Source organism: Amphiprion ocellaris, chromosome 21 (assembly GCF_022539595.1).
Source record: "Amphiprion ocellaris isolate individual 3 ecotype Okinawa chromosome 21, ASM2253959v1, whole genome shotgun sequence".
In the NCBI taxonomy this organism is placed as follows: domain Eukaryota; kingdom Metazoa; phylum Chordata; class Actinopteri; family Pomacentridae; genus Amphiprion; species Amphiprion ocellaris.
In genome coordinates this window covers 26,210,214-26,237,035 of record NC_072786.1, presented here as the reverse complement: position 1 = coordinate 26,237,035, position 26,822 = coordinate 26,210,214, and the positions used below count along the sequence as shown (strand labels likewise).

The 26,822-nt window shown below is 38.5% G+C and overlaps 2 protein-coding genes across 3 annotated transcripts in view; both read left to right on the top strand.

Annotated features, from left to right (window-relative positions):
* The first annotated feature begins 264 nt into the window (after nt 1-264).
* slc35e3 (solute carrier family 35 member E3) lies at nt 265-10,735 on the top strand. Its single transcript, XM_023294935.3, has 8 exons — nt 265-525; nt 3,182-3,645; nt 4,894-5,004; nt 5,085-5,144; nt 6,578-6,676; nt 7,073-7,155; nt 8,272-8,356; nt 8,448-10,735. The coding sequence occupies exons 2-8, from the start codon at nt 3,250-3,252 to the stop codon at nt 8,547-8,549; spliced, it is 936 nt and encodes a 311-aa protein (XP_023150703.1). The 5' UTR covers nt 265-525; nt 3,182-3,249; the 3' UTR covers nt 8,550-10,735.
* Nucleotides 10,736-13,026: 2,291 nt separating this feature from the next.
* upf2 (UPF2 regulator of nonsense mediated mRNA decay) overlaps nt 13,027-26,822 on the top strand; it is a 36,058-nt gene continuing 22,262 nt past the window's right edge. For both annotated transcript variants that reach the window (XM_023294933.3, XM_023294932.3), the window contains exons 1-12: nt 13,027-13,142; nt 14,605-14,973; nt 17,860-18,639; nt 19,643-19,803; nt 20,639-20,830; nt 20,912-21,061; nt 21,984-22,087; nt 22,229-22,314; nt 22,932-23,040; nt 23,239-23,352; nt 24,808-24,924; nt 26,250-26,639. In XM_023294933.3, coding sequence (XP_023150701.2) covers nt 13,030-13,142; nt 14,605-14,973; nt 17,860-18,639; nt 19,643-19,803; nt 20,639-20,830; nt 20,912-21,061; nt 21,984-22,087; nt 22,229-22,314; nt 22,932-23,040; nt 23,239-23,352; nt 24,808-24,924; nt 26,250-26,639 — 2,685 coding nt within the window. In that variant the 5' untranslated portion in view covers nt 13,027-13,029. The remainder of the gene's footprint in view (nt 13,143-14,604; nt 14,974-17,859; nt 18,640-19,642; nt 19,804-20,638; nt 20,831-20,911; nt 21,062-21,983; nt 22,088-22,228; nt 22,315-22,931; nt 23,041-23,238; nt 23,353-24,807; nt 24,925-26,249; nt 26,640-26,822) is intronic.

Sequence of the window (26,822 nt, the reverse complement as noted above, 5' to 3'; positions counted from 1 at the left end):
AATCTGACATACTACTAACTCTCAAAACAAAAACAACAGCAAAAAAACCAATCTATTCTGCGAAAAACAATTCAAATGAACAACACTAAATAGGGATCTCCTATCCCGGAACACTCGATCCCGTTGAGTGATTCACATAACAAACCGAACCAATCAGGTGATTCGAAGCAGTTGAGTGCTTCCAACGTCACTGAAGTGATTCAAACGTCACGAGTCACGTGACCAAACCACGCCTCGGCACAGTGGCTCGATACGTTTGCTTCACGAGCTACAGCGCATGTGTCGAAGCCTCGGGTATCAGAGGACCATCACTCGAAACAGGAACATACGGGGCGGTTTGAAGCCAAATCACGGCTGTACTCGGCACGAAAACCACGGAGGAAATTCCTCCGGTCCAGCGGCGGGGATTGTCTCACAGCACAAGCCGGGGCTGGAGCTCCACAGCCGTGGGAGACACTCGCTCAGAGACCGGTAGCCGACGGAGGTTTGTTCGGACGGAGGGAGCCAGAAAGATGGAGACCCCAGGTAAACTTTTCTTAATGCGTGGCAGAAAGACAGACAGACAGGCGGACAGACAGACAACCGACTAGCTGAAACGAACCGAATTATTAAAACTACAACACTTTAAAACTTATTTTAAAACTCTAATTTACTTCTATAACCTTGCACCGGTAGTTATTTCAGTCGTACCGAACTTCATTCAAAAAACCCGTTAATTTACCGTTAACCGCAACAAACTCTCAAAAATGTACTCTTAATTAGCCGTCTGTGTTTACAGAATTATTCTACAGGTTTTTATGATTTTATCGGCATTTAATGGCGGTTTAATTCTCTTACACCGAACTCCATTTAAATAACTATTTTTCTGTTAACGTTAGCTAGCTGCCTGTGTGTTGATAAAATTGTTTGACAGGTTATTTAAGGCAATATTCTGAACATATATGTACTTAATTACTGTGGTTAATACTTTCTAAGCTAGCAGCAACACGTAGTTTAAACTGTAGTTTACGGTTTAACTCTAACTTTTATGGTAGTTACTTCAGTCACACCAAACTCCATTAAAAAAAACTGATTTTACAGCTAACCGTTAAAAAACGCCATAATGTTCACTTTACTTGCTGTCTGTGCTGTCACAACTATTTAAAAGATTATTAAAATTGGTAGTGGAAAAAAATTATTACTTACATGTACTAAAATACTGTATTCACGTATTAATTTGAGGTATTTTTGAGTATTTTATGCTGATACATGAGCGTTTGCTACGTAGCCTAGCACGAAAATCAGTTCAAAATCACGATATTTTACAGTTATCAGTTACAAACCGCTATAATGTCCTCTTAACTAGCTCCCTGTGCTGACATAAGTATTTAACAGAATAATAAAGCCAGTAATGGGAAGAAATTAGCACTTACATTTAATAAAATACTGTATTTAAGTATTAAATGGGTGTTTTTGCGTAAGCTACTGCAGTGTTTGCCAAGTAGCCTGGTACCTAGCATAACAAAATGCTCTTTTAACTAGCTTCCTGTGCTGACACAACTATTTAAAACATTACTAAAACTAGAAGTGGAAAGAAATTAGTACTTACATGTACTTGAATATTGTATTTAAGTATCAATTTCAAGTAAGTTAATGAGTATGTTTATGCTAGGCTACTTGAGGTTTGCTAAATTTACCGCTGTTACAGGCCGCCATAATGTTCCCCTTACTCGGTGCCTATCCTGACAGAACTATTTAAAACATTATTAAAACTTGTAATGGAAAGAAATTAGCACTTATATTTACCTAAATGTACTAATTCAAACTACTTCAATGAGTAGTTTTATGCTGGGCTACTTGAGGGTTTGCTAATTAGCCTAGCACCTAGCATAACAAAATGTTCTCTTAAATAGCTGTCTGTGCCGACAGAACTATTTTACACATTTATAAAACCAGTTGTGGAAAGAAATTAGTACATAAATACTGTATGTAAGTATTTAATTGAGGATTTTTTTCTTTTTGCTAAAGTACTTACGTGTTTGCTAAGTAGCCCAGCATAGTGAAATGTTGGCTTAACTAACTGCCTGTGCTGACAGAACTATTCAATAGATTGGTAAAACCAGTGGTACAAATATTTACTTAACTAACAGCAACACATAATTTTACCCGTAGTTCACGGTTTTAACCGCATCAGTTGTACCAATGTTCACTGGCAGTTTCTTCAGTCACACTGAAGTCCATTAAAAAAAAAATTAATTCAATGTTTAGGAGTTTTCCCTGCAGAGTCCACAGATCATCTTTCTACAATTTGTTTGGCTGCTTGATTCATAAGGAAAACTCGCATCGATGTAATTTTCCATGACTAATCTCCAAGAGAAGTCTGTCAGATATAATTTGCTCTGACTTAAAAGTTTTTTTTTAAACTTTAATTAATAGACGTTTGTCGACATGCAGGATCCACATGTGCAAAGCAAAATGAGTAAGTAATGGGAAAGAAATGATGCCAAAGACCACAGTTATGCTAATATGGGTTTTTAAACGTGATCTGGTCACTTGACAGGCAGTTTGTAGTACTACCACACCCTTATTATTCTTTAGTGGTCATCCAGAGCTGGATGGGAGACGCCGGCCACAGCACGACAGAGCGAATATATGCAGCTACAATAGAATAGAGAAGTAGCTTCATTTTCTGGTAGACTTCTGTGTTTGTTGTGTGGTGTTATTTTTATTTAAAATTCTTTTTTTTGATGCTGTCGAGAGATTCTCAAAGAGGTACAACTGCAACAGAAATTCATTTTCATTGGTTAGTAGACCAGATGTAAATGTCACTCTGGTGTTTGTTCCACACTATATAAGAACCAACAAACCTCAGACCTTTTGGCCCTCAAGCAATTCTTCAATAACTGTGTTGACCTACCAGAAAGTTACTAACAGACATAGTCCCACAGCAAGAACTCATGTACATCAATAGACACGTAGATAATAAATGATCATCTGAGAAATCAAAATAGTTTTTTCTCTTTCACTGTGCTGATATGCTTCCTTGTGCTTCTGTGTCGTTTTGACTTTCAACAAACCTACATCTTATCTGTGATTTTCTGGGTGGAACTTTCTGATAACAAAGCTGCTGCAAACGCCACAGAAGCTTTTGAATTCGGCTCAAGATTCTGAGTTTTTAACACTCATTTCTCTCTTTTTGCAGCATGAACAGCTCAGTTAAGTCCACAGAAGCTCAAGTGGAGTAAGTCAAGGGGGGAAACTTCCAGAATCATGGCTGAAGGACTGTTTTCAGCCAACAGGCGCATCATTGCCGGCATGCTGGTCAACCTCTTTTCCTCCATCTGCATCGTCTTTATTAACAAATGGATCTACGTTCACTACGGCTTCCCCAACATGACGCTGACCCTGGTTCACTTCGTGGTCACCTGGCTGGGACTCTACATCTGCCAGAGGATGGATATTTTCGCCCCAAAGAGCCTCCCGATTCGCAAGATTGTGTGGCTGGCCCTGAGCTTCTGTGGGTTTGTGGCCTTCACCAACCTGTCGCTGCAGAACAACTCGATAGGAACGTACCAGCTGGCTAAAGCCATGACCACGCCCGTCATCATCCTCATCCAGACCACCTACTACAAGAAGACCTTCTCCACCAAGATCAAACTGACCCTGGTAAGAAAACTGACCTTCTAGTTCCAGGAACCTGAGTCATTCAGAGGGACACAAATCTGCAGAGTCATGACGGAGTGTTTTGTAAAGTCATTATAGAGAACATTTACAACAAAGTTCTGTCCAATAGAGAACTAAGACTACAGTTAAAATTTACCAGGAAAATAACCTGGTTAATTTAAATAATGTTAGGAAAAAAACTGTAAAACGTATTTAAATGTATTCTGCAAACATCCCAGACTAATTTCAATACATTATTCAGCCTTTACATTACTAAGTTACATATTAAGTTAGTAAGATACATACAATAAAATTGACAAATTAAAATATACTAAACAGTTTTCGCTCATTTAATATAATATACAGATTTACCTGATTATTTGAAATATATAAAATAAAAAGGTACCGGACTAATTTGGCAATAATATAGTAATAGATTAAATATATATTAATTCAAAACTACATGACTAATTTAAATATGTCTATTAAAATGTACCTGACAAATTTACATATATAAATTAGAATTTACCAAATTTAAATGTCTGAAATATAATTTTAACTGATTCATTTAAATACATAAAATATAAATGTACCTGACTAAATCTATTTTTAAAATTGACCTAATTTAAATGCATACTACAAATGTACAGGACTAATTTAATTATATAAAATAAAAATGTACCTGACTAATTTTAATGTACAAAATTAAAATTGACCTGATTATTTAAATATATAAAATAAAAATTTGCTTGAATAATTTATGTTTTTTTTAAATGTGTCTAATTTAGATATATAATTAAAAAATTGTACCACACTAAAATTAAAATGTACCTGACTAATTAAAATCTACTTTTAAAGTTCACCTAATTTAAATATTTTCTAAAAATGTACAGGGCTAATTTAAATAGATAAAACAAAAATGTACCTGACTATTTTTAGTGTATGAAATAAATACAACCTAACTGACTAATTTAAATATATAAAATAGAAATTTATTTAACTGATTTAATGTATTTTTAAAATTACCTGTCTAATTTAGATATTAAAAAATATTTCCTGTCTAATTTAATTAAATAAATGGGAATTTTCCTGACAAATATTAGTGTAGAAAATAAAAAAATTGCTTGACCCTTTTAAAAATATAATAAAAGTTGTGCATAGCTAATTATATATATTCTGAAACTTTACCAGACTTTCCCTGACTAATGTAAATATGGTGCAGCTAAAGTATTTTTTTCTTTCTGTCTGCAGGTTCCTATAACATTCGGGGTGATACTGAACTCATATTATGACGTTCGGTTCAACGTGTTGGGGACGGTGTTCGCTACTCTCGGTGTTCTGGTCACATCACTTTACCAAGTGGTGAGTCAATCTACACACTGAAAAACAAAGAAACTGGCAGAAATACAATATTTGCTAATGTCATACTGTGTTTGTGTCAGTGGGTTGGAGCCAAACAACACGAGCTGCAGGTGAACTCCATGCAGCTGCTCTACTATCAGGTATGAGTCAACACACAAACAACAACGTCTGTGTTCGTTTGATAGAGTAACAGTCAAAGGTCATTTAATGCTCATTATCTCCTGATAGAGTTCACTCTGGTTTGAATCATTAGTGCTGCTGGACATTATTTCATGTGTCGGTCATGTTAACTTTTTGCTGATATCTTTTTTTATTTTTATTTTTTTTAAAGTCACGTGAAAACTTCTATCGAGTTCCTGTAAATTCCTTAAAGCTCAACATCAAATACCTTTTTAATGAAGAATCTTTTGAAGTTTGGCCTTCAGAGATAAGTTTCATCATTTCTGAGATTCCCTCTAAAGCTCACTAAAGCTGATTTATTCCACTTCATCTAGGACTCTATTTAGAACTAGTTGGGTTCATCCTGGATATTAATTCCTCTCACATGAGTCTTTACTCTGAACCAGACTTGGAACTGGCCTGAAATGAGGACTTAAACTTTAGTACTGTTTTATAGTTGACTGACACTTCCTTTCTTTACAACACACCTTTAGCGTGACTGCAAGACTTTTCTAGATGAGTAAGGTGTATCTAAGACATTATTGTTTTCCACTGTTGGAACTTGCAGGCAGTTTGAACGCTAACCAATACTTTGTTCTTATTCTGACTGCAAGAAACAGTTCGTGCTCATGCAAAGCTCAATCCTGATTGGTGAAATTTAAGGAGAACAAGAATCAAGATTTTTTTTTTCTGCAGTGTGAATGTCTACATTGAGTAGCAACTTATTTTTTCCATTCTCATTTCCCATCCCTGTACATATTGTAAATATTATTACTACTATTTTATTATATTTTATTATTATTTTATTACTATTGCTAAGTTTACTGCTACATAAGCTGCTGTAACAATGTGAACTCCCCCTGGCGTGGGGACAAATAAAGGACTATCTTATCTTATCTGATCTTTTCTTTTGAAATATCTGCATCAACAAATGTAAAACTTCACCAGACAGGATAACATAACACACCTCCAGTGTTCAATTTCCATAGAGAACTGCAGTTTCATCCAATAACTATTGTTGTTTGTCTTTGCTTTGGCGTGCTCAGAGTTAACTTTACGGATTCTACATCACAATTAAAAAGTAAAAGTTTGCACCACTTTGCGTCTGCCTCGATTTCCTGCAGTGGAAAGCTGTGTGTTATTACCGAAATTCAAACGTCTAGTTTAAGAAAATCAGATGTTATCCAGCTCTGATATCAGTTTAGGACTTGGAAAAAGACAGCTGGGTTTGACAGAGTTGTTAAAATATTAAAAAAGCTGCTAATTTCAGCATTGATCAGCTGTAAAACAGGTCAGACGTACATCATCTCACGGCTTCTCTACATATTACCACTGTGACTGTAACACTAGCTTGTCATATGAGTACTATATGTGATATAATACTGCAGTATTAACACAGTATCTGTCCTGTCAGGCTCCTCTGTCTTCAGCCTTCCTGCTCTGCATCATTCCTCTGTTTGAGCCACTGACCGGAGACGGAGGAATATTTGGACCCTGGTCTCTGCCGGCTCTGGTCAGAATCTACATCAGCGTCACACACTTGAAAACACACATGATGGCTCCATATTCTGCAAAACATCTGTAAAAAATACCTAAAGTGTAGTTTTATAGTTTTAAATTATACTCCTGACCACAACGGAAAGTTTACAAGACACTTTTTTCTGGTGTTGTTTGGTCTATTTCTGCTGGATGAAAGCTAGTCCTAGGTTCTTGAATTGGAGCCATGGCGACGCTACGATATGACATCATGTAGAAACTCATCCATACATGTTAGGTAGTTGGTGAAGATGTTTAACGATAATCCACTTTCATTTAGCTGGTAAATTTTGACGTACCGACGTTACGAACATCTGCTGCAGCTGCTTCCAGACAGTCGGACTAACGCTGTTGTCGTCTCGTCTTTGTGCAGGTGACGGTGTTGTTCTCAGGTGTGGTGGCGTTCCTGGTCAACCTGTCCATCTACTGGATCATTGGAAACACCTCAGCTGTCACGTATCCTCAAATACACAAAGACGCCCAAGAGGCTCCTGAAGGGTGTTTTAGGGGTTTTTAGGGATTAAGAAGCTGAAGATGGGTTTTTAATATGATTCGTTCTTGGAGACTTTTAGGGTTTTTAAGGGTTCTTGTGGGAGTTCTTGGTCTCCTGTAGAGGGTTCTTTGGGTTTAGTGAGGGGCTTTGAGGACTATGTGGAAAGCTTTCTAGTCCCATCCCCGGGGTTTCAGAACTTTTCAGTTTTCTTGAGGAGGTGTTTTGGTTTTTGTCGAGCGTTTAGGACATTTTTTAGTGCTTTTTAGTCCTATTGCGAAGATTTTAGAACTTCTTGAGGAGGTGTACCATCTCCATTAAGTGTTTTTCTGGTTTCTTAGAAATGGTCTCACAACTTCTGGAGATGATCTCTAGTGTTCTTTGGTTTCCTTCCAGAGGGTTCGAGGTCCTTGTGGAGAGCTTTGCAGTCTTCTTGAAAGGAGGTTTCTGGTCTTATTGTTGGGGTTTTTAGTTTTCCTGTGAAGCTTTGACAGTTTTCTAGTCTTACAGGTTTCAGAGCTTCTTAAGAAGGTTTACACTCTCCTTGAGCGAGATTTTGTTTTCTTAGGAAGCTTAAGTGCAAACTTGTTGATCTATAATAGAGCTTAACAACTTACTGAGAAGATTTCTAGTGTTTCTGAGGGTATTTTAAGGTTTTGGTGGAGAGCTTTTTAGACTTATCGAAGCACTTCAGAAGTTTTTTAGAAGGTTTCTGGTCTTCTTGAGTTTTGGGGGGTTTTCCTATGGAGGTCTGGAGACTTTGTGAAGAGTTTTTCAATCTTGCTGGTTTCAGAACTTCCTGAGAGGAGGATCTTTTGTCTCCATTTTGAGACTTAAGTTTTGTCATTTTTTGTAGCTCAGAATGCTTTTAGAGGGTTTATAGTCTGGAGGTTTTTTGTTTGTTTCTTTGCAAGACCTGGTTGCAGAACTTTAGGCTTCCTGAGAGGAGAAATCTCTTGTCTGGAGATCTATAAGCTGACAGAGGGGGCAACTATAAACATCCTGTTGAGGAGGTTTCAGATATTCTGATGTGATTATTTTAAGTTCATATGTGTTGTTGTTCTCTTGACTCTACTTTGCAGCTACAACATGTTTGGTCATTTTAAATTCTGCATCACTCTGACTGGTGGATACCTGCTTTTCCATGACCCGCTCTCACTCAACCAGGTGAGTCTTACTCTTCTAAGCCTCCTCCTGACTTCACTACTTTTATTATTTTCTCCAAACTTTATTTTGTGCCTCCTGGTCTCTCGTTCAGGCGTTGGGGATCCTCTGCACTCTGGCAGGAATCTTGTCTTACACTCACTTCAAGCTGGTCGAACAGGAAGAAGGGAAGAGTCGACTGGCTCAGAGACCGTAAGCTGCTGTTTATCAGTCAGCTGTATGGACTCCAAACACCGGGTGCAAAGACTCCTTTCTATATATTTTATAAAGTTTAATATGAGTATTTTTTTAGAAGAGGAAAGAATTTCATCGTGGTTAAATGTGTTGACATGGCAGCAAGTCTGCAGCTCTTCATGCTCTTCCCACGATTCTTCAACAACACTGAAGTTAACATCTTAAGGGAAACTGAAGCTCATCACACCGGCAGCTGGACCTTTTCATAGAAACAAATAAAACAGAAAAACACAATCGGACATTCCACAAGCAAGAGATAAAAGAACGCGCACAACTTTCTTCAGCTTTTACACAAACAGATTCAAATGTCATCCCAGAATTCACCGCTGCTGTTGGACGAGCATCTGTACATTCGGTGGGCGTTGTTACCTCACGACCAATCACAAGGAGGCTCCAGGTTTATGTCACAGGGTTAAAGGACAAACACTGAACCTTCATCTGCTGCTTTGACAACAGAATAATAATATCAGTGCTGTAATGATGAAAAATGTTTCTGCTTTTTCAGACGAGATGTAGGGTTGGAAAAACAGCCACATCTGTAACAGCAGAAGATAATGGATGATCCTGCTGGATTGATGTGTTTCAACTGTTTCTGGACTCTGAACATTCACAGAAATCTTTTCTGTTCAGTCCCATCTACAAGGAATTACTCACATTTTGCTTAAAAGTGAAATTAAAAGGATGTTTTTCCCAAAAATTTTCAGCAACTTGCAGTAATTTGCTTTTAATTTTGAATAACTGCTGGACTGCACCGGTTAGAGATGAAGCCGTGGACTGTCTAAAGGAAAAGAGAGGCACTGAAACTATCTGTTTACATGCCTCAGCACTGACTTCAGGCCAATTCATGGTTTCTGCATCTCTGTACGCTGACTGATGCTGACTGTGAACGTTGATGCTAGATTCTACCACATACTGACCACAGGAAGAGCTGTACATTTGTGCCCTTTGTGGGATGTAGCAGCTGGTTACAGATTAGACTGAAGCACTGTGTCGATGTGATTAATCCTGGACATACTTAACACAGGATGTCTAGAGGTTTTAGAACTTCCCACTGAGTTTCTGTCTTTCAACCCCAACATCTGGCTGTGACAACTTCAGTTACAGCTGATTTAATGCTGATTATTAAGGTGTAAATGGTGGAGAATCTCTTCGAACAGCGTCTCTTCTAAACAAGCATTTGTTTGGAGCACTGTATTTTTTTTCTTGCTCATATACAGTCATAAATTTTAGGCTTCACATGGACGAAAATTGCGTCACGGGACACAGAAAACATGAATTTGCCTTTTGAAGCATAATCAAAGTATTATCAAGCTGTTCTATAACTGATTTCTACCCTCAAAAGTACAGTTTGATCAGTTGTGAGTGTTTTTCCAAATAACAAACACAAAGCTGATAACTTACATGTAGGGTGATGGCTGAACGGTATGTCGGGTCTATTTTTTCTTTGTTTACTTTCTCCAGATTGTTTTTCCCCTCAGGATGTCGTTTTACTCAATAAAGAGTATTTAGATGGCGAGAAAAGCTCACTCAGTGCATTTAAAAGTTGCTGTCATTTAACAGTCTGGATGGTTTTCCTACTCAGTGCGTTATACTCAAAGGTTCTCTGTGCATCCATGAAACTTTGCATTATTTTAGTCCTCTCATAGCTCCATAAAGTTGAACTTAACACTACTGATTTGTGTGAATTTACTCCATATATGGACAGATTTCACTGCATAATGTCACCGTTTCAGATGCGACTGATGATTTATACAGCTCCTTAATAAATCAAATTAATTCACTCTTTTTTTTAAAATTGTCAGTGATTAAGTTGATTTTTCTTGTTTTAACTTGAGAATTTCCAACCTGCTACATCATTTTCTTTTTAATAATTTGTTATTTTCTTTAATTTGTATCCATTTTTGACAGAATCTGGTGGATTTTCTTGCTGGGGTTTATGGATTTTTACATATTTTTTGTTTGTTTTTGTTTTGGGAGAAAACCTTTGAGATACACGTCGTACCTCCAGGATCCACCGTTTTGGTTAAGATGAACGTGAGGAAGCTCAGTCAGATCACGAGTTTAAATCGATCAGCCATCTGTTGTGTATTTAACATCCAGAAAAATGTACAGTTGGTGAAATAAACACTCCAGTCTTACATGCCTACAGTGATTGTTTTTGTGACTTTGAATTCAGATTTCTGTCCAGGAAATGAATTCATGTTCAAGTAGATAATGTCCAACTTACATATGTTCAAAAACTTGTGATAGAAGAACAATTGTCTTAATGTTAGTGGTGATCTCTGGAGGTTTTCTGGTGATATTTATAAGTTAAAAGGTCTTTTCTTTACCTTGAAACTGTCCTTGAACACTTTCCACTGCTCTCCACTTGGTTTAAACTTTAACCCGTAAACTGTAAAATGTAGTTTTCCTGTGAGCAGCCCTCCTGTCCAGCTTTCCTGGGCTTTCCATATGAGAGTTTTTCTTCACACTGAGTCAACAGAGCTCCAGCAGTAATCCTGCTTCTCAAACACACACACAGAGCTGCTGTGTTGGAGGAAACTTCACCTGAATGGACGAGTGTGTTGAAAAATATCTGCAGCCTCCTGGGAGGAAAAGACTGACAGCTGCTGTAAAACAACCTCAGAAAGAATCTGCTCGTTCTCCTGCTTCACTTTCAACTGTTTGATCAGTGTATTTAAAAAAAAAAGATGTTTTTAACACTTCATTTGCCCACTGAGATAAATGTTAATTTTAATGAGTGTCTTCTTTTATTTAGCTGCTTTAAATGTTGTGTTTACATATAATTTGAATAGTTGTGAATTCATTCGTAAATATTTAGGAATTATTGAAGCAAAACAAACTGAGCAGTGAAATTTGTAGTTACAGGAAATAGTCTGGCATGTTTATCAGTGAATTTAAAGCCACAGAAAAGCTTTTTTTCAGTGTGTAAAATGACTTTTATCTTTTTGTTGTTCTCAGATAAACTAGAAAACAGGGCAGGAGCAGTATTTCTTAAAAAAAACATCCCCACATACTTACACAATTACAAACATCCCTATATGTACGGAAATATATTGTAATGTATGAAATGTATTGTAATCCAGGGTTTGGACATTGAGATGGTGGACACATACAAATACCTGGGTGTTCACCTCAACAATAAACTGGACTGGTCACATAACACAGAGGTCCTGTAGAAGAAGGGCCAAAGTCGTCTCCACCTGCTGAGGAGACTGAGGTCCTTTGGAGTGTGCAGGACTCTGCTCAGGACATTTTATGACTCTGTGGTAGCGTCTGCTATTTTCTATGCAGTGGTCTGCTGGGGAGCAGGGAGCACTGAAAGGGACAGAAAGAGACTAAACAGACTGGTCAGGAGGGCTGGTTCTGTCCTGGACTGTTCCCTGGACTCCATAGAGGAGGTGGGTGAGAGGAGGATGTTGGCAAAGCTCACATCCATCATGGACAATCCCTCTCACCCACTGCATGACACTGTGGGGTCTTTAAGCAGCTCCTTCAGCAGCAGACTGAGACATCCACCCTGCAAGAAGGAACGCTATCGCAGGTCCTTCATTCCATGTGCTATAAGACTTTACAACATCAGCATCACTGGCTGATGTTAACATAAACTGGACTTACATCATATCATATAAAATCATGGTAAAATCTGCACAATAATTCCTTGCACTGCTGGCATTTTCTGCATTTTTACAGTTACATTTATTCCACAAGCCACTTTGTGCTGATGTCACTTATAGTGTAGTAATACTGTATTTATTCATTTTTCATTCTTCATTCTTGTATATATTGCACATATATACAAGGACAATGCACATATAATTGCACATACAATTGCGTACACACAATTGTACATATATTGAGGGATCTCTGGTGATCCCCCAACCCCCTCCAGAGGAAATCCCGGGGAATCACCAGAGACTCCTCACACCCAGGACACTCCCTGTTCTCCCCCCTCCCCTCAGGTAGATGCTACAGGACACTTAGAATCAAAATGAACAGACTCAAAAACAGCTTTTATCCCCAAGCTGTCAAATGTCTGCTCCCTCCACCCTGAACGACAATATCACACATCACAAGTACAATATTTATATCAGTGCAATGTGCAATAATCCTGTGTAGAGCAGGTCTCTAACCACGAACCGTTTCCCTACTGTATATTTGCTCTTATGTTGTATATATTTTAGGGTTTGCTCTTATGTTGTATATATTTTTAGTGTGTTATATAGTCTATTTTCAATGCTGCTATGTGGAGAGTACCAAACCGATTTTCATTTTCTGTCACAGTGACAATAAAGATATATTCTATTCATATTATTATTATAACTATTATCTCTACTGTACATATGGTTAGTGCTGCTCTGAAAGATTTTTGCTGCTGTAACACGAGAAATTTCCTCTGACCTGGGGAGTAATAAAGGACTATCTTATCTGATCTTAACCTAATGATTATATTTTTAGTCAGGCATCCTTCGCGGAACCTACTAGACGGGGTCCTGCAGCGGTTCACACGGAAACCAACGCTAACGGCCGATGTTTGTTTTGCTACAGTTAGCAGGTAAACCCTTCAATTTTACTGCAATATTTACACGGAATCAGCTTTCCTAAGCGTTGTTTTGTGTTGCGTACAACTGTAAAATGACACTATGTGGATGTAATGTTCGCTAACTGTCAGTTTCTCGCTGTCAAAACGTTTGTTTACATCGTGCGTTCATTCAAGTGGTCTAGCTAACCGAGCTAGCCATGCTAATGCTAGTTCTGTTTTTATTACGGATTTATTTACACGTTAGAAACCTTACAGCCTCGTTTATACGCGTTAAAATGGGCTGTTTTTTCTCCAATGCTGATTTTGAGGTAATTTGTCAGCTGCGTCGTTTAAAAAATAGACAGTTAACGTGTCCGTGCTAGCATGACAGCTGAGCTAGGTGGCTAACTAGCGGCGTCTGCTGCGTGGGTGTGTGTCAGCCTCATCTTCGCGGCAGAATTAATGATTGGAGATTCAAAATTAGCTGATTTTGCTATAAACGTTGTCTTAAAACATGTAAGTAGCTTAATGTCACTAATTCACTGAGACAAATGTTAGTTTTTACGTTCCGCCCGCCTTATTTAACGGCCCTGAAAGCCTTGTTTACATATAATTTGTGTCTATATAATTTCAATAGTCGCACATTTTTAGACGTTTATGCCCCTAAGGTGCCATTTCAATTATTACTGCTCCTCCAACGTGTGTCCCCACTTGTGTAAAAAGACTGTATCAAGTCAAATTAACGTTATTTTATAGCACATTTTAAATAACAGCCGTTGGGTTGATTTACGCTTAAGAGAAAATAATGAAACTGTCATATGCAGTTGGGATCAGCAACGAATTTTTGACCTAAAAACAAAATCAGACTTCATTAATTTAACACTTTATAAAGTAGAGATTTCAAAGTGCTTGATGAACAAAGAGAAATTAAGAAAACAGCAGCAAATCTTGATCGGTCCACAAAAAAAATCTAATTTAACAGCTGATTAGTTGTTATTTTTCAATGAAATATGTGCAAACATTGAGAAACATGACAAATTTCTGCTTTGTAGCGTCTCGTGTTGTAATACATTGATTTTTATTAAGTTTTGGACTGTTGGTCAGACAAAATAAGACCACTGATGACTTCGCTTGTATTCTTTTACTTTTCTGTGTGTATTTTTATATCTCCTAAAATTAATCTAGAAATGAATCAGTAGGTTAGGGCTGCAACTAACAATTTATTTCATTATGGAGTATTCATGTGATTCATCTTATCTCACACATTCGATCTATAAAGTCAGAAAATAGTTTCCACATGTCGATAATAAAATTCGTTCTGTTAATGTTGTTGGATTATAAAAATCCAGCCAAGAGAGTGACGGATAAATGTTCGGTTTCCACATTTGTTTTGAAAAAGTAAAACCTTCTCAAAACAGTCACAAGAGATTTAAAGTTACCTTCAGAGTGACAGTAAAGTTTTGCTAAACAGTCTTTTCTTGTTGTCCGCCCTCAGTATGCCTGCTGAACGCAAGCGCTCAGTAAACATGGATGAAAAAGACGTCTTCGCCTTCAGCAACAAAGAAAAAGAGAAGGACCGAGAGGCTGAGAGACGACCAGCGTCGGCTCGAGACAAAGCAAAAGACGAGGCCAAGATGAGCGGCAAGAAAGACGGCGGCAAGGAGGAGAAGAGGAAGCGGCTCGAGGAGGAAAAGAAGAAGAAGGAGGAGAAGGAGCGGAGGAAGAAAGAGGAGGAGAAACAGAAGGCGGAGGAGGAGCAGAAGAAGAAGGAGGAGGAGGAGAAGAGGCAGCAGGAGGAGCAAGAGAGGAAGGTTCAGGAGGAGGAGGCCAAAAGACAACGAGAGGAGGAGGCAGCTCTCCTCAAGTAAGTGATGTGAAATCTGCTGCTGTCGTATCTTTATAAAACCTATTTTAATACCAGTAACATCAGATTTATGCAGCTTCAGAGTCAAAACTCGGATATGAAGGACATCTATGAGATTCAGCCTAATCGGTGTCTTTCGATTAAAGTCTGTGAAAATGCTTAAATCTCCAGATTGTTCCTGCTAATAATCACATTTCTGAGTTTTCTTCAGTATCCAAGTAATCCAGATCGTTGTCTCTTTACCTGGTAAACTAACTGCTAATGTTTCAAGGTGTTGAAATATATAAATGAATGTTTCACATTACATAATCTGGGTGATTATTACTTTTCTTATATGCAATAATAGTTCCATTCATGAGTGGCGTTAATCAACTGGAGGAATATTAATGTTTATGTTTTGAATCAGACTCATTGAGTTTTGTGATTTATGAGCTTATGCTGCGCCCCTGCTGAAATATTAGAATAAACATTTATCCTGCAATTAAAATTAACTGATTGGAAATTCATTTTGTCCCTATCACAATGATTAATCATATATATATTTTCTCTGGTGGTAAAGAGAGAGTGAGAGATTTACAAGAGCATGCTTTGATCCGGTTTCCTGCTCATCACATAGACAGAGTCGGAGTACATGTCCTGAGTTAGGAAGGCCTTAAATGCTGTGGTTTTTTTGGGCAACAGTTTACCCAGACATCTGTTCCGCACAGATTCTGTGGAAGCCTCTCGGAAACATGTTGGTATTTATATTATCGGTAAAAAGTCAGCTTAATGTGTGCATTACAACTTAAAAGGTTCTGAAAGGTTACTTAAGTCATTGGGGCCGTGGGTGGCCTTTTTTAAACTTACCACAGGGGTTATTCATGTCCAAACCTCTAAATTTTAAACCTAGCAAATTACCGAGTGCCAAATCCATTTAGAGGAAAGCTGCCGTTAACAGACGTGACTGGTAAATTAATTTAACCACTCAAAAGTGGCTACTCAGTTGAGATTAATTATCAGAGGAAGCGGGCTAGGCGTCTGGGTGAAGGCAGTGAGCAGCTAGGCGAGTTTCCTCGCCGACCAGCTTAATTGTTCCTCAGAATCCCACCTGGGTTAGATCCCTCTGGGCTGCAGGAACTGGACCCATTAGATGGGGAGCTGGTCCAGTGATTCTCTGACAATTAATTAAATTAATTTAGGAGATAACTGACCGTAGGAGTAACAAGACTAGAGTATGCAAGTGTAGCCAAAACCTGACTTGTGCGGAAAGTAGTAAGAAAAGAGTAAGAACAACGAGTGTCTACATTCAATGATATTACTTTACATTACAACTTCCTTGTCCCAGTCAATGTTAAATACCCTTTAAGGTATTTGGTGTTCCTCAGAATTTTCCATCGTTGTCTTCTCTTTCCATTCATGCAGACCTGTGTCCGCTGTGTTAAAAACTCGTGGACATAAATGCAAAAATTGTAGCGTTTTTTATTTTTCACAAAGCTTTGTTCACATTTTTTATAATCCCAACATACTTTGTTTATAACTATGTGATATTCCTGGCTAACACACATGACCTGTGTGAACAATGAAGCCTGAAGATCAAAGTTCAAGGTTGGTTATATGCTTTGAGAAAAGTAAGATTCTACTGTGAGCTTTAGGAAAGATACAGTTTTAACGTGATTTTTTAAATTTATTTATTTCATACACAGCATTTTTTTCTGTATTTTGAAAGCATGTTGACATCAGGAAAATCCCTTCACACTCTAAACCCCAAAACCTATCAGTGGGTTTGGAAGGCTAGTTATTTTTATATCACCGATACTACAGCATTTATCTGAGCTAGAAACTGAAAAAATACAAAGAATCAAGGTTTTTCAGCTTGCACCTTAACGTCCTTATTTGTCACATGTCCTTCTGTCCAGAAAATTAGCCAAATCTGTGTTATCAATGTGGGCATTTCTTCAAAATCACTTCATCCCATCAGTCTTATTTTTAAAAAATGCCCCCAAAAAATAACATTTGCACCAGATTTTGTTCAAAATAATAAAAAAAAAAAATCTGCAGTCCTTTGTGCAAACTAGAAGCCATGATTGATTCACTTGTGACCAACAGTCACATGACCAAAATTCAACTTTAATTTCTTATTTATGATTTAAGGCATTATGACTATGGCATATGGTACATAAGAAACTTCTGAATTTTCTCTACTTCTATCAGTGGTTATTATATTTCCATAGAAGGGCAGCAGGAGCAAAATAAATAGAAAACAGAAGCTGTTTATGGCTAAAAGGGTCAAAGTAAGTGTTGAATTTACAGTTGAAACATGTCAGCCTTATGTATATACATAAACTACCGTTCAAAAGGCAATTTCATGTTTCATGTCAAAACTCCCATCCATGTGTTAACATAACTGCACAAGGGTTTTCTAATCATCCATTAGCCTTTCAGCACCATTAGCTAACACAATGTAGCATTAGAACACAGGAGTGATGGTTGCTGGAAATGTTCCTCTGTACCCCTATGGAGATATTCCATTAAAAATCAGCTGTTTCCAGCTAGCTAGACTGTATTTTAGGGCTGGCCCGAATAGCATTTTCTGGACTCCGGATATTCGGCCCCGATTAATGACGAATATCCGAATGTTTGGATCTTAAAATAAATATTCGGATACCACCGTAATGACCCAATATTTGGATATTGAGGTCCAGCCCTACTGTATTTCTGATGAATTTAATGTTATCTTCATTGAAAAAAAAATGCTGGTCTTTCAACAACAAGGACATTTCTAAGTGACTCCAAACTTGAAACGGTGTCAATTACTTGGCCATCAAGAAAGCTAAACCCAAAGCTTGTACTCTCTGTTTGACTATCACTGACTTTCCATCTTTCATGTATTTTCCTGAACTCCTGCAGGGAGAAGGAGGAGGGTCATCAGCTGCACCAGGAGGCCTGGGAGCGCCACCAGTGCAGGAAGGAGCTCCGCAGTAAGAACCAGAACGCCCACGAGGGTCGACCTGAGGAGGCCTTCTTCAGCCGCCTGGACTCCAGCCTTAAAAAGAACACCGCCTTCGTCAAGAAGCTGCGAACGCTGACCGAGCAGCAACGAGACTCGCTGTCCAACGATTTCGCCTCGCTCAACCTCAGCAAATACATCGGAGAGGCCGTGAGCTCCGTGGTGGAAGCCAAGCTGAAGATCTCCGACGTGGGCTGCGCCGTCCACCTGTGCTCGCTCTTCCACCAGCGCTACACCGAGTTCGCTCCGCTGCTGCTGCAGGCCTGGAAGAAGCACTTTGAGGCCCGGAAGGAGGACAAGGCGCCCAACGTGAGCAAGCTGAGAACGGACCTTCGCTTCATCGCCGAGCTCACCATCGTCGGCCTCTTCACAGACAAAGAAGGCCTCTCGCTCATCTACGAGCAGCTGAAGAACATCATTGGCACCGACCGCGAGACCCACACCCACGTATCCGTGGTGATCAGCTTCTGCAAACACTGTGGAGATGACATCGCCGGCCTGGTGCCCCGAAAGGTGAAACTGGCGGCTGAGAAGTTCGGCCTCGGCTTCCCTCCGAGTGAAATAATCACCACCGAGAAGCAGCAGCCCTTCCAGAACCTCCTGAGGGAGTATTTCACATCCCTCACCAAACACCTGAAGAAGGACCACAGGGAGCTGCAGAACATCGAGAGACAGAACAGGTGAGTTACCCATGTTGTTTTGCCCAGAGTGTACTGATTATTGGTAATCAATAAAGACCGATATTTGGAGCAGATACACTTTAAACGTCATATATTAACAGCGTGTGAGATCAGGAAACTTGTCATTCATAACTGTGCTACTTTATTAATAATGATTACTTTAACTGGATGTGTAGAACAAACAGAAACATGATGCCTCTGTTTACTGATCGATCAATCGATAGAGATTGATCAATTTATTTCCTTTCCTTCCTATTTAGTTCCTTCACCTCTGTTTTCTTAATCTTTTTCTGTGCTATCACTTTTATTGCAAACTAAAGGCCATATCATGAAGTATTACTTGTCATCATTTTCTAGACACTTATAACTTAGCTGCTAGCCGTTAGCGTAGCTATGAATGCAGCTAATTTCTTGATTTGTGGAGATGTTTGTGCATCTTGTCCAGTTTTTGCAGTTTTTTTCTCTGTTCTAACTTAAAATCACGTCTCTCGAGCAGAGTGTTAAAGTTAATTTTACTTGAGAAAGATGTTATTGCACTTCAGATAGTGCTTTCTAAGAGGCGCAGCAAACCGCTTAGCAATAGCTTTAGCCTAGCGCTGTCAGCAGGATTAGTCCTAGCTGCACTGACATCAACAAGTGAATCATTCAGGCATTTACAGTGTAAGGCAGTGATGTTTCTTACAACTTCAACAACATCTGCTAGTTCACCTGAGCTGCTATATTCTGCTAATGTGCTCATCTGTCTCAGTGTAAACAGTCACTTTTAGTATTGATTGGCTGTTAGTTGTGAGGTGTAGCCAATCAGATGGAGCTCTTGGTGCAACTACAGATAGAGATAGACAAAGTATTGCATTTAATTTTGTTTATTGATAATTGTTTGGCAAAAATATCAGTACTAGTATTTGAAAAAATGAAGAATATCAGCCCTAATATGGTGAGCTGTGCTACTTGGTCATTTTTTGTCATTCGCTCTGAAGGCATCTGTTCGTTTTTTCCTCCCCAGGCGAATCCTACATTCCAAAGGGGAGCTGAGCGAGGACCGACACAAGCAGTACGAAGAGTTTGCCACCTCGTACCAGAAACTGCTCGCCAATACTCAGTCGCTGGCTGACCTGCTGGACGAGAACATGCCGGAGCTGCCTCAGGATAAGACTGTACAGGAGGGTGAGTGACCTTCCAAGATCTGATGATGGAGATTAAGGTACCAAAATTATGACTTTCTCCCCCAGTTTTTTAAAAAGCAAAAACCCTAAAACATCAGGGAAAGTAACGCAATAATGGATGACAGAACACGGAACTTAAAAAACTATCAAAAAGAAACAGAGCTCACCACAAAAGACTGAAACTGACTAAAATAGGGTGCTAAAGATGATAAAATTGTCATGATTGACCAGAAAATCTGAAAAAAAAAATCAAAATTCAATCCGACAACTACAAAAAAAACACAAACCAATTAGAATTAAACGAAAAAAAATTTAAAAAACAGGGAAAATGAGGCACAAATCGACCACCAAGAGACACAAAATGACCAAAATAAGATACAGAATTTCTCAAGTTAAATGCAAATGACCTGAAAAGACCTAAAAAACTATCAAAGAGAAACAGAAAGTTACCACATAAGACTGAAACTCACTAAAATAAGATGCTAAACATGGTTGAATTTAAAGATGAATGATCAGAAAGGATGAAAAACGATCAAAAAATTAAACGCAAAAGACCTGAAAAGACCCCAAAAAAGTATCAAAAAGCAACAGAAAGTCACCACAGAAGACTGAAACTGACCAAATTAAGGTGCTAGAGATGATTTAAATTAAAGATGAGAAAAGGATGAAAAATTCGACACAAAACAACCACAAAGAGACACAAACCAACTAGAATTAAATACAAATGACCTGAAAAGACAAAAAATGACAAAATGAGGCACAAATCGACCACCAAGAGACACTAAATGACCAAAATGAGATGCAGAATGACGATGTTTTTTTGTTTGTTTTCCCAGAACACGGTCCCGGCATCGACATCTTCACCCCCGGTAAACCCGGAGAGTACGACCTGGAGGGAGGAATCTGGGAGGACGAAGACGCTCGCAACTTCTACGAGAACCTGGTGGACCTGAAGGCCTTCGTCCCGGCCATCCTCTTCAAGGACAACGAGAAGAGCGGCCAGGGCAAGGACAAGGACGACGCCAAAGGTACGTTCTGTTAATCCGCCGACAGACGAAACAATAAATTCACGCTGAGATGTTTTCTGACTCTGCTGCTGTCGGTTTCAGACGGCAGAGAGGCGAAGGACTCGGCTAGCACCACTGAGGAACTGGAGCTGGAACTGGAAGCTCTGGACATCGCAGACGAACCTCTGGAACTGGAGGGAGGAGACGAGGTGGAAAATGAAGAACTGGCTAAAAAACTGCTGGACGAACAAGGTAAATGCTGGAAAATACACTACTGAACTCAGATGTTAAGGTAGAATCACTGTTGTTTGAATCATAAACCCAATGTACAATTTATTATGTGTTAACTGTAATAAATTCATGCTGCACAGTAATAAAACATCACTATAATGACCATATTAGTGTATAATATATAGCATAGTGCAGGGGAGTCAAACTCATTCTAGTTCAGGGGCCACATTCAGCCCAGTTTGATCTCAAGTGACCAGTAAAATCACAGCTTAATAACCTATAAATAAACACAATTCCAAAATATTTCCTTTGTTTTAGTGCAAAAATGTTCACATTTAAGGAATTATCTTTATACAAAACATCATGAACAACCTGAAATTTGTTAAGAAAAATAAATTCAATTTCAGCAACATTGTGCTACGGTTTATCATTTGCACATTACAACTTCCAGATCATAGTTTATCTACAAAGGAACACAACATTTAGTCACAGCTGTTTACAACTGAATGATATAGTATTTTACCTTATGTTCAAAATGGCAACAGTCAGATAATAAAACACAAAAAATAACAAAAACAAGACGAAATATTGCAAAAATGAGACACAGAACAACAAGAAATTAGACAGGATGGCACAAAACAAAACAAAAAAGAGTCAAAAAATTTGACAAAAAAGATACGAAGTGGCAAAAAAATGAAGTATCGACAAAAACGAGACAAAAATGACAAAAGAGAGAAACTCTGGTATAGTGTTATTATATTGCTAGATAATTACTTTATGTCCTGCTACACAAGTACTTATTATAGTAGTACATCCAAAATAATAATAAAAACTGCTTTCTAGACACGTAAAGGGTGTTTCAGGAACTCTTTATTGTTCAGTTCTGGATTTTTAAAACGGTCTTAGGTGGATTTTTGTAAGATTTTTGTCGTTTAATGTGTAGAACAAGAAGACGAGGAGGCCAGCACTGGTTCACACCTGAAGCTGATCGTAGACGCCTTCATCCAGCAGCTTCCCAACTGTGTCAACAGAGACCTCATAGACAAGGTGAGGAGAGACAAACAGAACTGATGTGTTAATGATGCTCTACAAAGTGTTATCAGCATGTTTCCACCAGATCTCTGCTCATACATTTAATAGAAAATGAGAAAGAATTTGAAAGTTTGAATTTCCGGGTGCCTCCTTCAGGCCGCCATGGACTTCTGCATGAACATGAACACCAAATCTAACAGGAGGAAACTGGTCAGAGCTCTGTTCACCGTCCCGAGACAGAGGTAAGACTGAGCAGACGTTATCAATTTACTGACTAATATTAATCTTCTGAACCCCAGAACTTTCCAGCAGCTTTGAAAGACTTGCTTCCTGTAAACAGTTTCTAATATTGCACCAAGAAAGTGTAAAAACTGAGAAATGTCTCATTTTTGTTGCAAATAACCAAATCTGAGTCTTCAGCTGAGACACAAAATGACCAAAATAAGGTGCTAAAGATGATTAAAATTAAAAATCAATGACCTGAAAAGATGAAAAACTATCCAAAAATTAAACGCAAAAGACAAAAAAACTTTAAAAATTTGACACAAAGCAACCACAAAGAGACATAAACTAACCAGAATTAAACCAAAAATACATGACAAGACAAAAAATGGCAAAATGAGACATAAATTGACCACTAAGAGACACTAAATGACCAAAATAAGATGCCAGATGACTTAAGTTAAATGCAAATTATCTGAAAAGACCCCAAAAAAAAAACATATCGAAAAGAAACAGAAAGTCACCACAGAAGACTGAAACTGACCAAAACAAGATTGTTAAGATGATTGAAGATGAATGACCAGAAAGGATGAAAAAAGTCTGTTCTGTGAAGCATCGACTCGTTCTGCTCTTTCAGGTTGGATCTTCTGCCTTTCTACTCCCGTCTGGTGGCGACTCTTCATCCCTGCATGTCTGACGTCGCTGAGGATCTCTGCTCCATGCTGAAGGGAGACTTCAGGTTTCATGTAGGTCTTTTTTATTGTTTCTCAATAAAACCAGTTTAGATTTATTAAACGAACTGTAAACCAGCAGCTCACACATTTAATCCAGTTTATCAGTGGGACATGTTGAAATCAGCTGTGCTTGTGTCCCTTTTTCTGTTGCTTTTCTTGAGTTGTTTTCTGTTCTGAAGGTGAATTTTGTTGACAATTGTGCGCTTTCAGATTCGGAAGAAGGACCAGATCAACATCGAGACGAAAAACAAAACGGTCAGATTCATCGGGGAGCTGGCCAAGTTCAAGATGTTCTCCAAGACTGACACGCTGCACTGTCTGAAGGTGGGTGAAGAAGCACCATCTGAGGGTTTGTTATCAATGAGAAAGTTGGTTCATTTCCTGAACGATTTCACAGAAAATACAAGTCCGTAACTGAATCCACCGTCAAATACAAACCCGACACTTTCTAATGTTACATTTGCATCTTTACTGCAAACAGCATCGTCCTTTTCCTGCCTTATCTTTGGCTAATATCTGATTATAAGCAGCTTTAAAGGAGGAAATTTAGCATAAATAAAAATATATATTTGCGTTTATGGGGGGAAAAATGCAAGTAACACCTCCACTAATAAGGCAGGCAACGTTTTTAATAGCAAATTCAACTTTTTAATTGATTATTTATTTATTTATAGTCATTATTTGTTTATTAGACATTTTAGTCAGTTTTATTTATCTTTTAACACTTCACTTATGATTTAATTGCATTTATTCATGAAATGTAAATGTTTTATTTGTCACAACGCCTCCTTATTGCCTGTTTTTATTGAGTCCTTCATTTATAACACAGCTGTTTGTGTATTTATTTCAAATGAAAAATGCTGTTCAATTAAAGTCTGATTTATTGATAGAAGCTGCAGTTAAAGACCATATAGTAATTATTATTCAGGTTAAAGTAACTTTTTTCGGGTAAGAAATCCTCCTTTCTGATGTATATTGTTTATTTAAAAGATGGATTTCATGTGCACCACTGATCACAACAATATGTTTTATCTCCTCTATTTACTCTCACTCCTGTATTCTGCATTAAAATGTAACATTTAGCACTTTTTCCTTCAAATAAAATGAGGAGATTGAATTTTTTTTGGTAAAATTTAGGTCATATTTGTTTGTCATAAATTATGCAGCTTCATAATTTGGCTTTTTATGAGCAGATTTGTGGTTTTATTGTGAAAAATGGTGTTACGTTAAAGGTTCAGTTTGCAGGATTTGGTGACATCTAGTGGAGAAGTTGCGGATTACAACCAGATTAATATCCTTTAGCTTCTTCTAAACAAGTAGGAGAAGCTAAAAATGTGAAAAGCCCTCTATAGAGTCAGTGTTTGGCTTGTTTGGTGCAACATGATGGACTTAAAGAACTGATTCAGGGAACAGAATCAGATTAATTCTTATTTTCAGGTCATTATACACCAATGAAATCATAATTTGGAATAATATACTCAATTTCTATCAATAAATCCCCCTAAATCTGATTCAGTGCACCTTTTAACAGTTTAAATGTATAAATGTAGGTACATTATCTTAATTCCTTCATGCTTTTCCTTCTTTTATTTATAATAAAAATTACTTTTTCCCCACTCAGGTCTTGCCTTATATTCTGTATAAACCCTAAATATGTCAGTTACGTTATGAATTTCCATCTTTTTACAACAGAAAATGTAGTTTTAAGCAGTTTTTGTGAGAAAATCCGCCTTATGTTAAAGAATTAAAAGTGTGTTTTTGTGTTTTGTGGCCGTCCAGATGCTGCTGTCTGACTTCACCCACCACCACATCGAGATGGTGTGTACGCTGCTGGAAACCTGCGGCCGCTTCCTGTTCAGATCCCCCGACTCTCACCTGAGAACCAGCGTCCTGCTGGTCAGTAAACATCATCCTCACTGCACACCAGCTGCTTAAAACACAGTTACAGATTAAAGCTGTAAGCAGCGTTGGACGGGTTCTCGCATCCTTGCGTGTCCACCAGGTGGACATGAGACTGAGAGTGTATCTCGACTAGTGGTGTGTGATACTGCAAGATTTGGGATCAATCCGATACTAAGTAAATACAGGGCCAGTATCGCCGATACCGATACTCCACACTAACTTTTGCAGTCGTAGAGTTTTAAAATAATTTTTTTGCACAGTTACTTTTGTAATGTTAAATATGATCTTTTAATTTCCTCCTGGTTATTGTCTTGGATAACAAAGTGTGACAGACGTTGTCAGTTCGTCGCACCCACCTGGTCCCACCTGGTTACAGGTGAAACACCTCACGAGCTGAACATTTGCTTATCGAAGACATTTACTGATGTTCCCTGAACGCCTCACAGTGCAGACTGCAGTAGATGCTGCTCACTGGCTGCAAAATTTACTTTGAAAGGAGAGAGATGAAGTGTCCTGATTTCAGATTAGTTCAAGATGAAGGCGATTGATTTTATCCACGTTGTTCTCTTTGAGCGGAGAAAACAGTGCATGTAAGTGGTTACATCCTTTAATAGCGCAGCGCATTTTTAAATTTTAAAAGCCGCAGTCAGTTGTTTTCTTATAGTGGTTAGAAGTTGAAAATCATGATTGTGATTAATGATTATTTAATTTTGTCTTTGTAATTGTCTCTGGTTCAGTGTCTTCCTTCCAGCAAACAACACGGTGTGTTTCACAACGACAGTGAATGGGATGCAAGGCATGGATGATCCAGTGGACGCATTTAGAGTTCTAGTTTGCAGCCTCACGTTTAGAAATCAGCACATGAACTGAGAACACACTGAGTGGTGAAATGAATACACTTACTGACACAATTAACAATTTTCTCCTCGCATTTTTCCAGCTTTTTGGTGTGATTTTACTTTTTTTTATGTTCCTTGTATCGTAGTTCTCGATCCTAAGAGAAAGTTTGTCCTCAATAAAGTCCCACGTCTGGGTCATTTTGTGTATAAAAACAGTCACATGTTGCCTTCAGCTTTTACTGGAGATCACACAGATCTGATGAAGGATACCTGTTAAACAGAGAAAACTGATTAATTGATTGGAGTTTGAGGTTTTGTTGAGCCAGCTGACGCATAGAAAGCCTGGATATGTCAAACTTGGGTTGCAGCGTTGATTTTTTTAACCTGCTTTCTGAGAACAGCTGTGTCAGAACATATCCAGATGTTTGCTCTGTGAAGGTAAATAAATTATTATTTTGTTGGATCCTGTTTGCTCTCCAGGAACAAATGATGCGTAAAAAGCAGGCCCAACATCTGGACGCGCGCTACGTGACGATGGTGGAGAACGCCTACTACTACTGCAACCCTCCACCCATGGAGAAGACGGTGAAGAAGAAGAGGCCTCCGCTGCAGGAATACATCCGTAAGCTGCTCTACAAAGACCTGTCCAAGGTCACCACGGAGAAGGTGCTCCGGCAGATGAGGAAGCTGCCGTGGCAGGACCCCGAGGTGAAGAGCTACCTGATCTGCTGCATGGTCAACATCTGGAACGTCAAGTACAACAGCATCCACTGCGTGGCCAACCTGCTGGCCGGCCTGGTGGCCTACCAGGAGGACGTGGGCATCCACGTGGTGGACGGAGTGCTGGAGGACATCCGGCTGGGCATGGAGGTAAACCACAACACATGCAGGTCATTTATAGAGAAAGTTACAGTTGAACAAAGTGCTGTGAATGTTAGAAAAGCAAGAAAACTACTGGAGACAAAGATTTTAAATCATTTTGTAGTATAATATAAGTAGAAATGACTGAAAAAAACAAGAAAAATTGGATAAGAATTTGTAAGATGAACTTGT

Coding starts and splice junctions, on each gene's coding strand:
- slc35e3 (XM_023294935.3), top strand. CDS start 3,250: ATGGCTGAAGGACTGTTTTCAGCCAACAGGCGCATCATTGCCGGCATG. Junction 5,145..6,577: donor TGCAGCTGCTCTACTATCAG/GTATGAGTCAAC, acceptor CTGTCCTGTCAG/GCTCCTCTGTCTTCAGCCTT. Junction 8,357..8,447: donor ACCCGCTCTCACTCAACCAG/GTGAGTCTTACT, acceptor TCTCTCGTTCAG/GCGTTGGGGATCCTCTGCAC.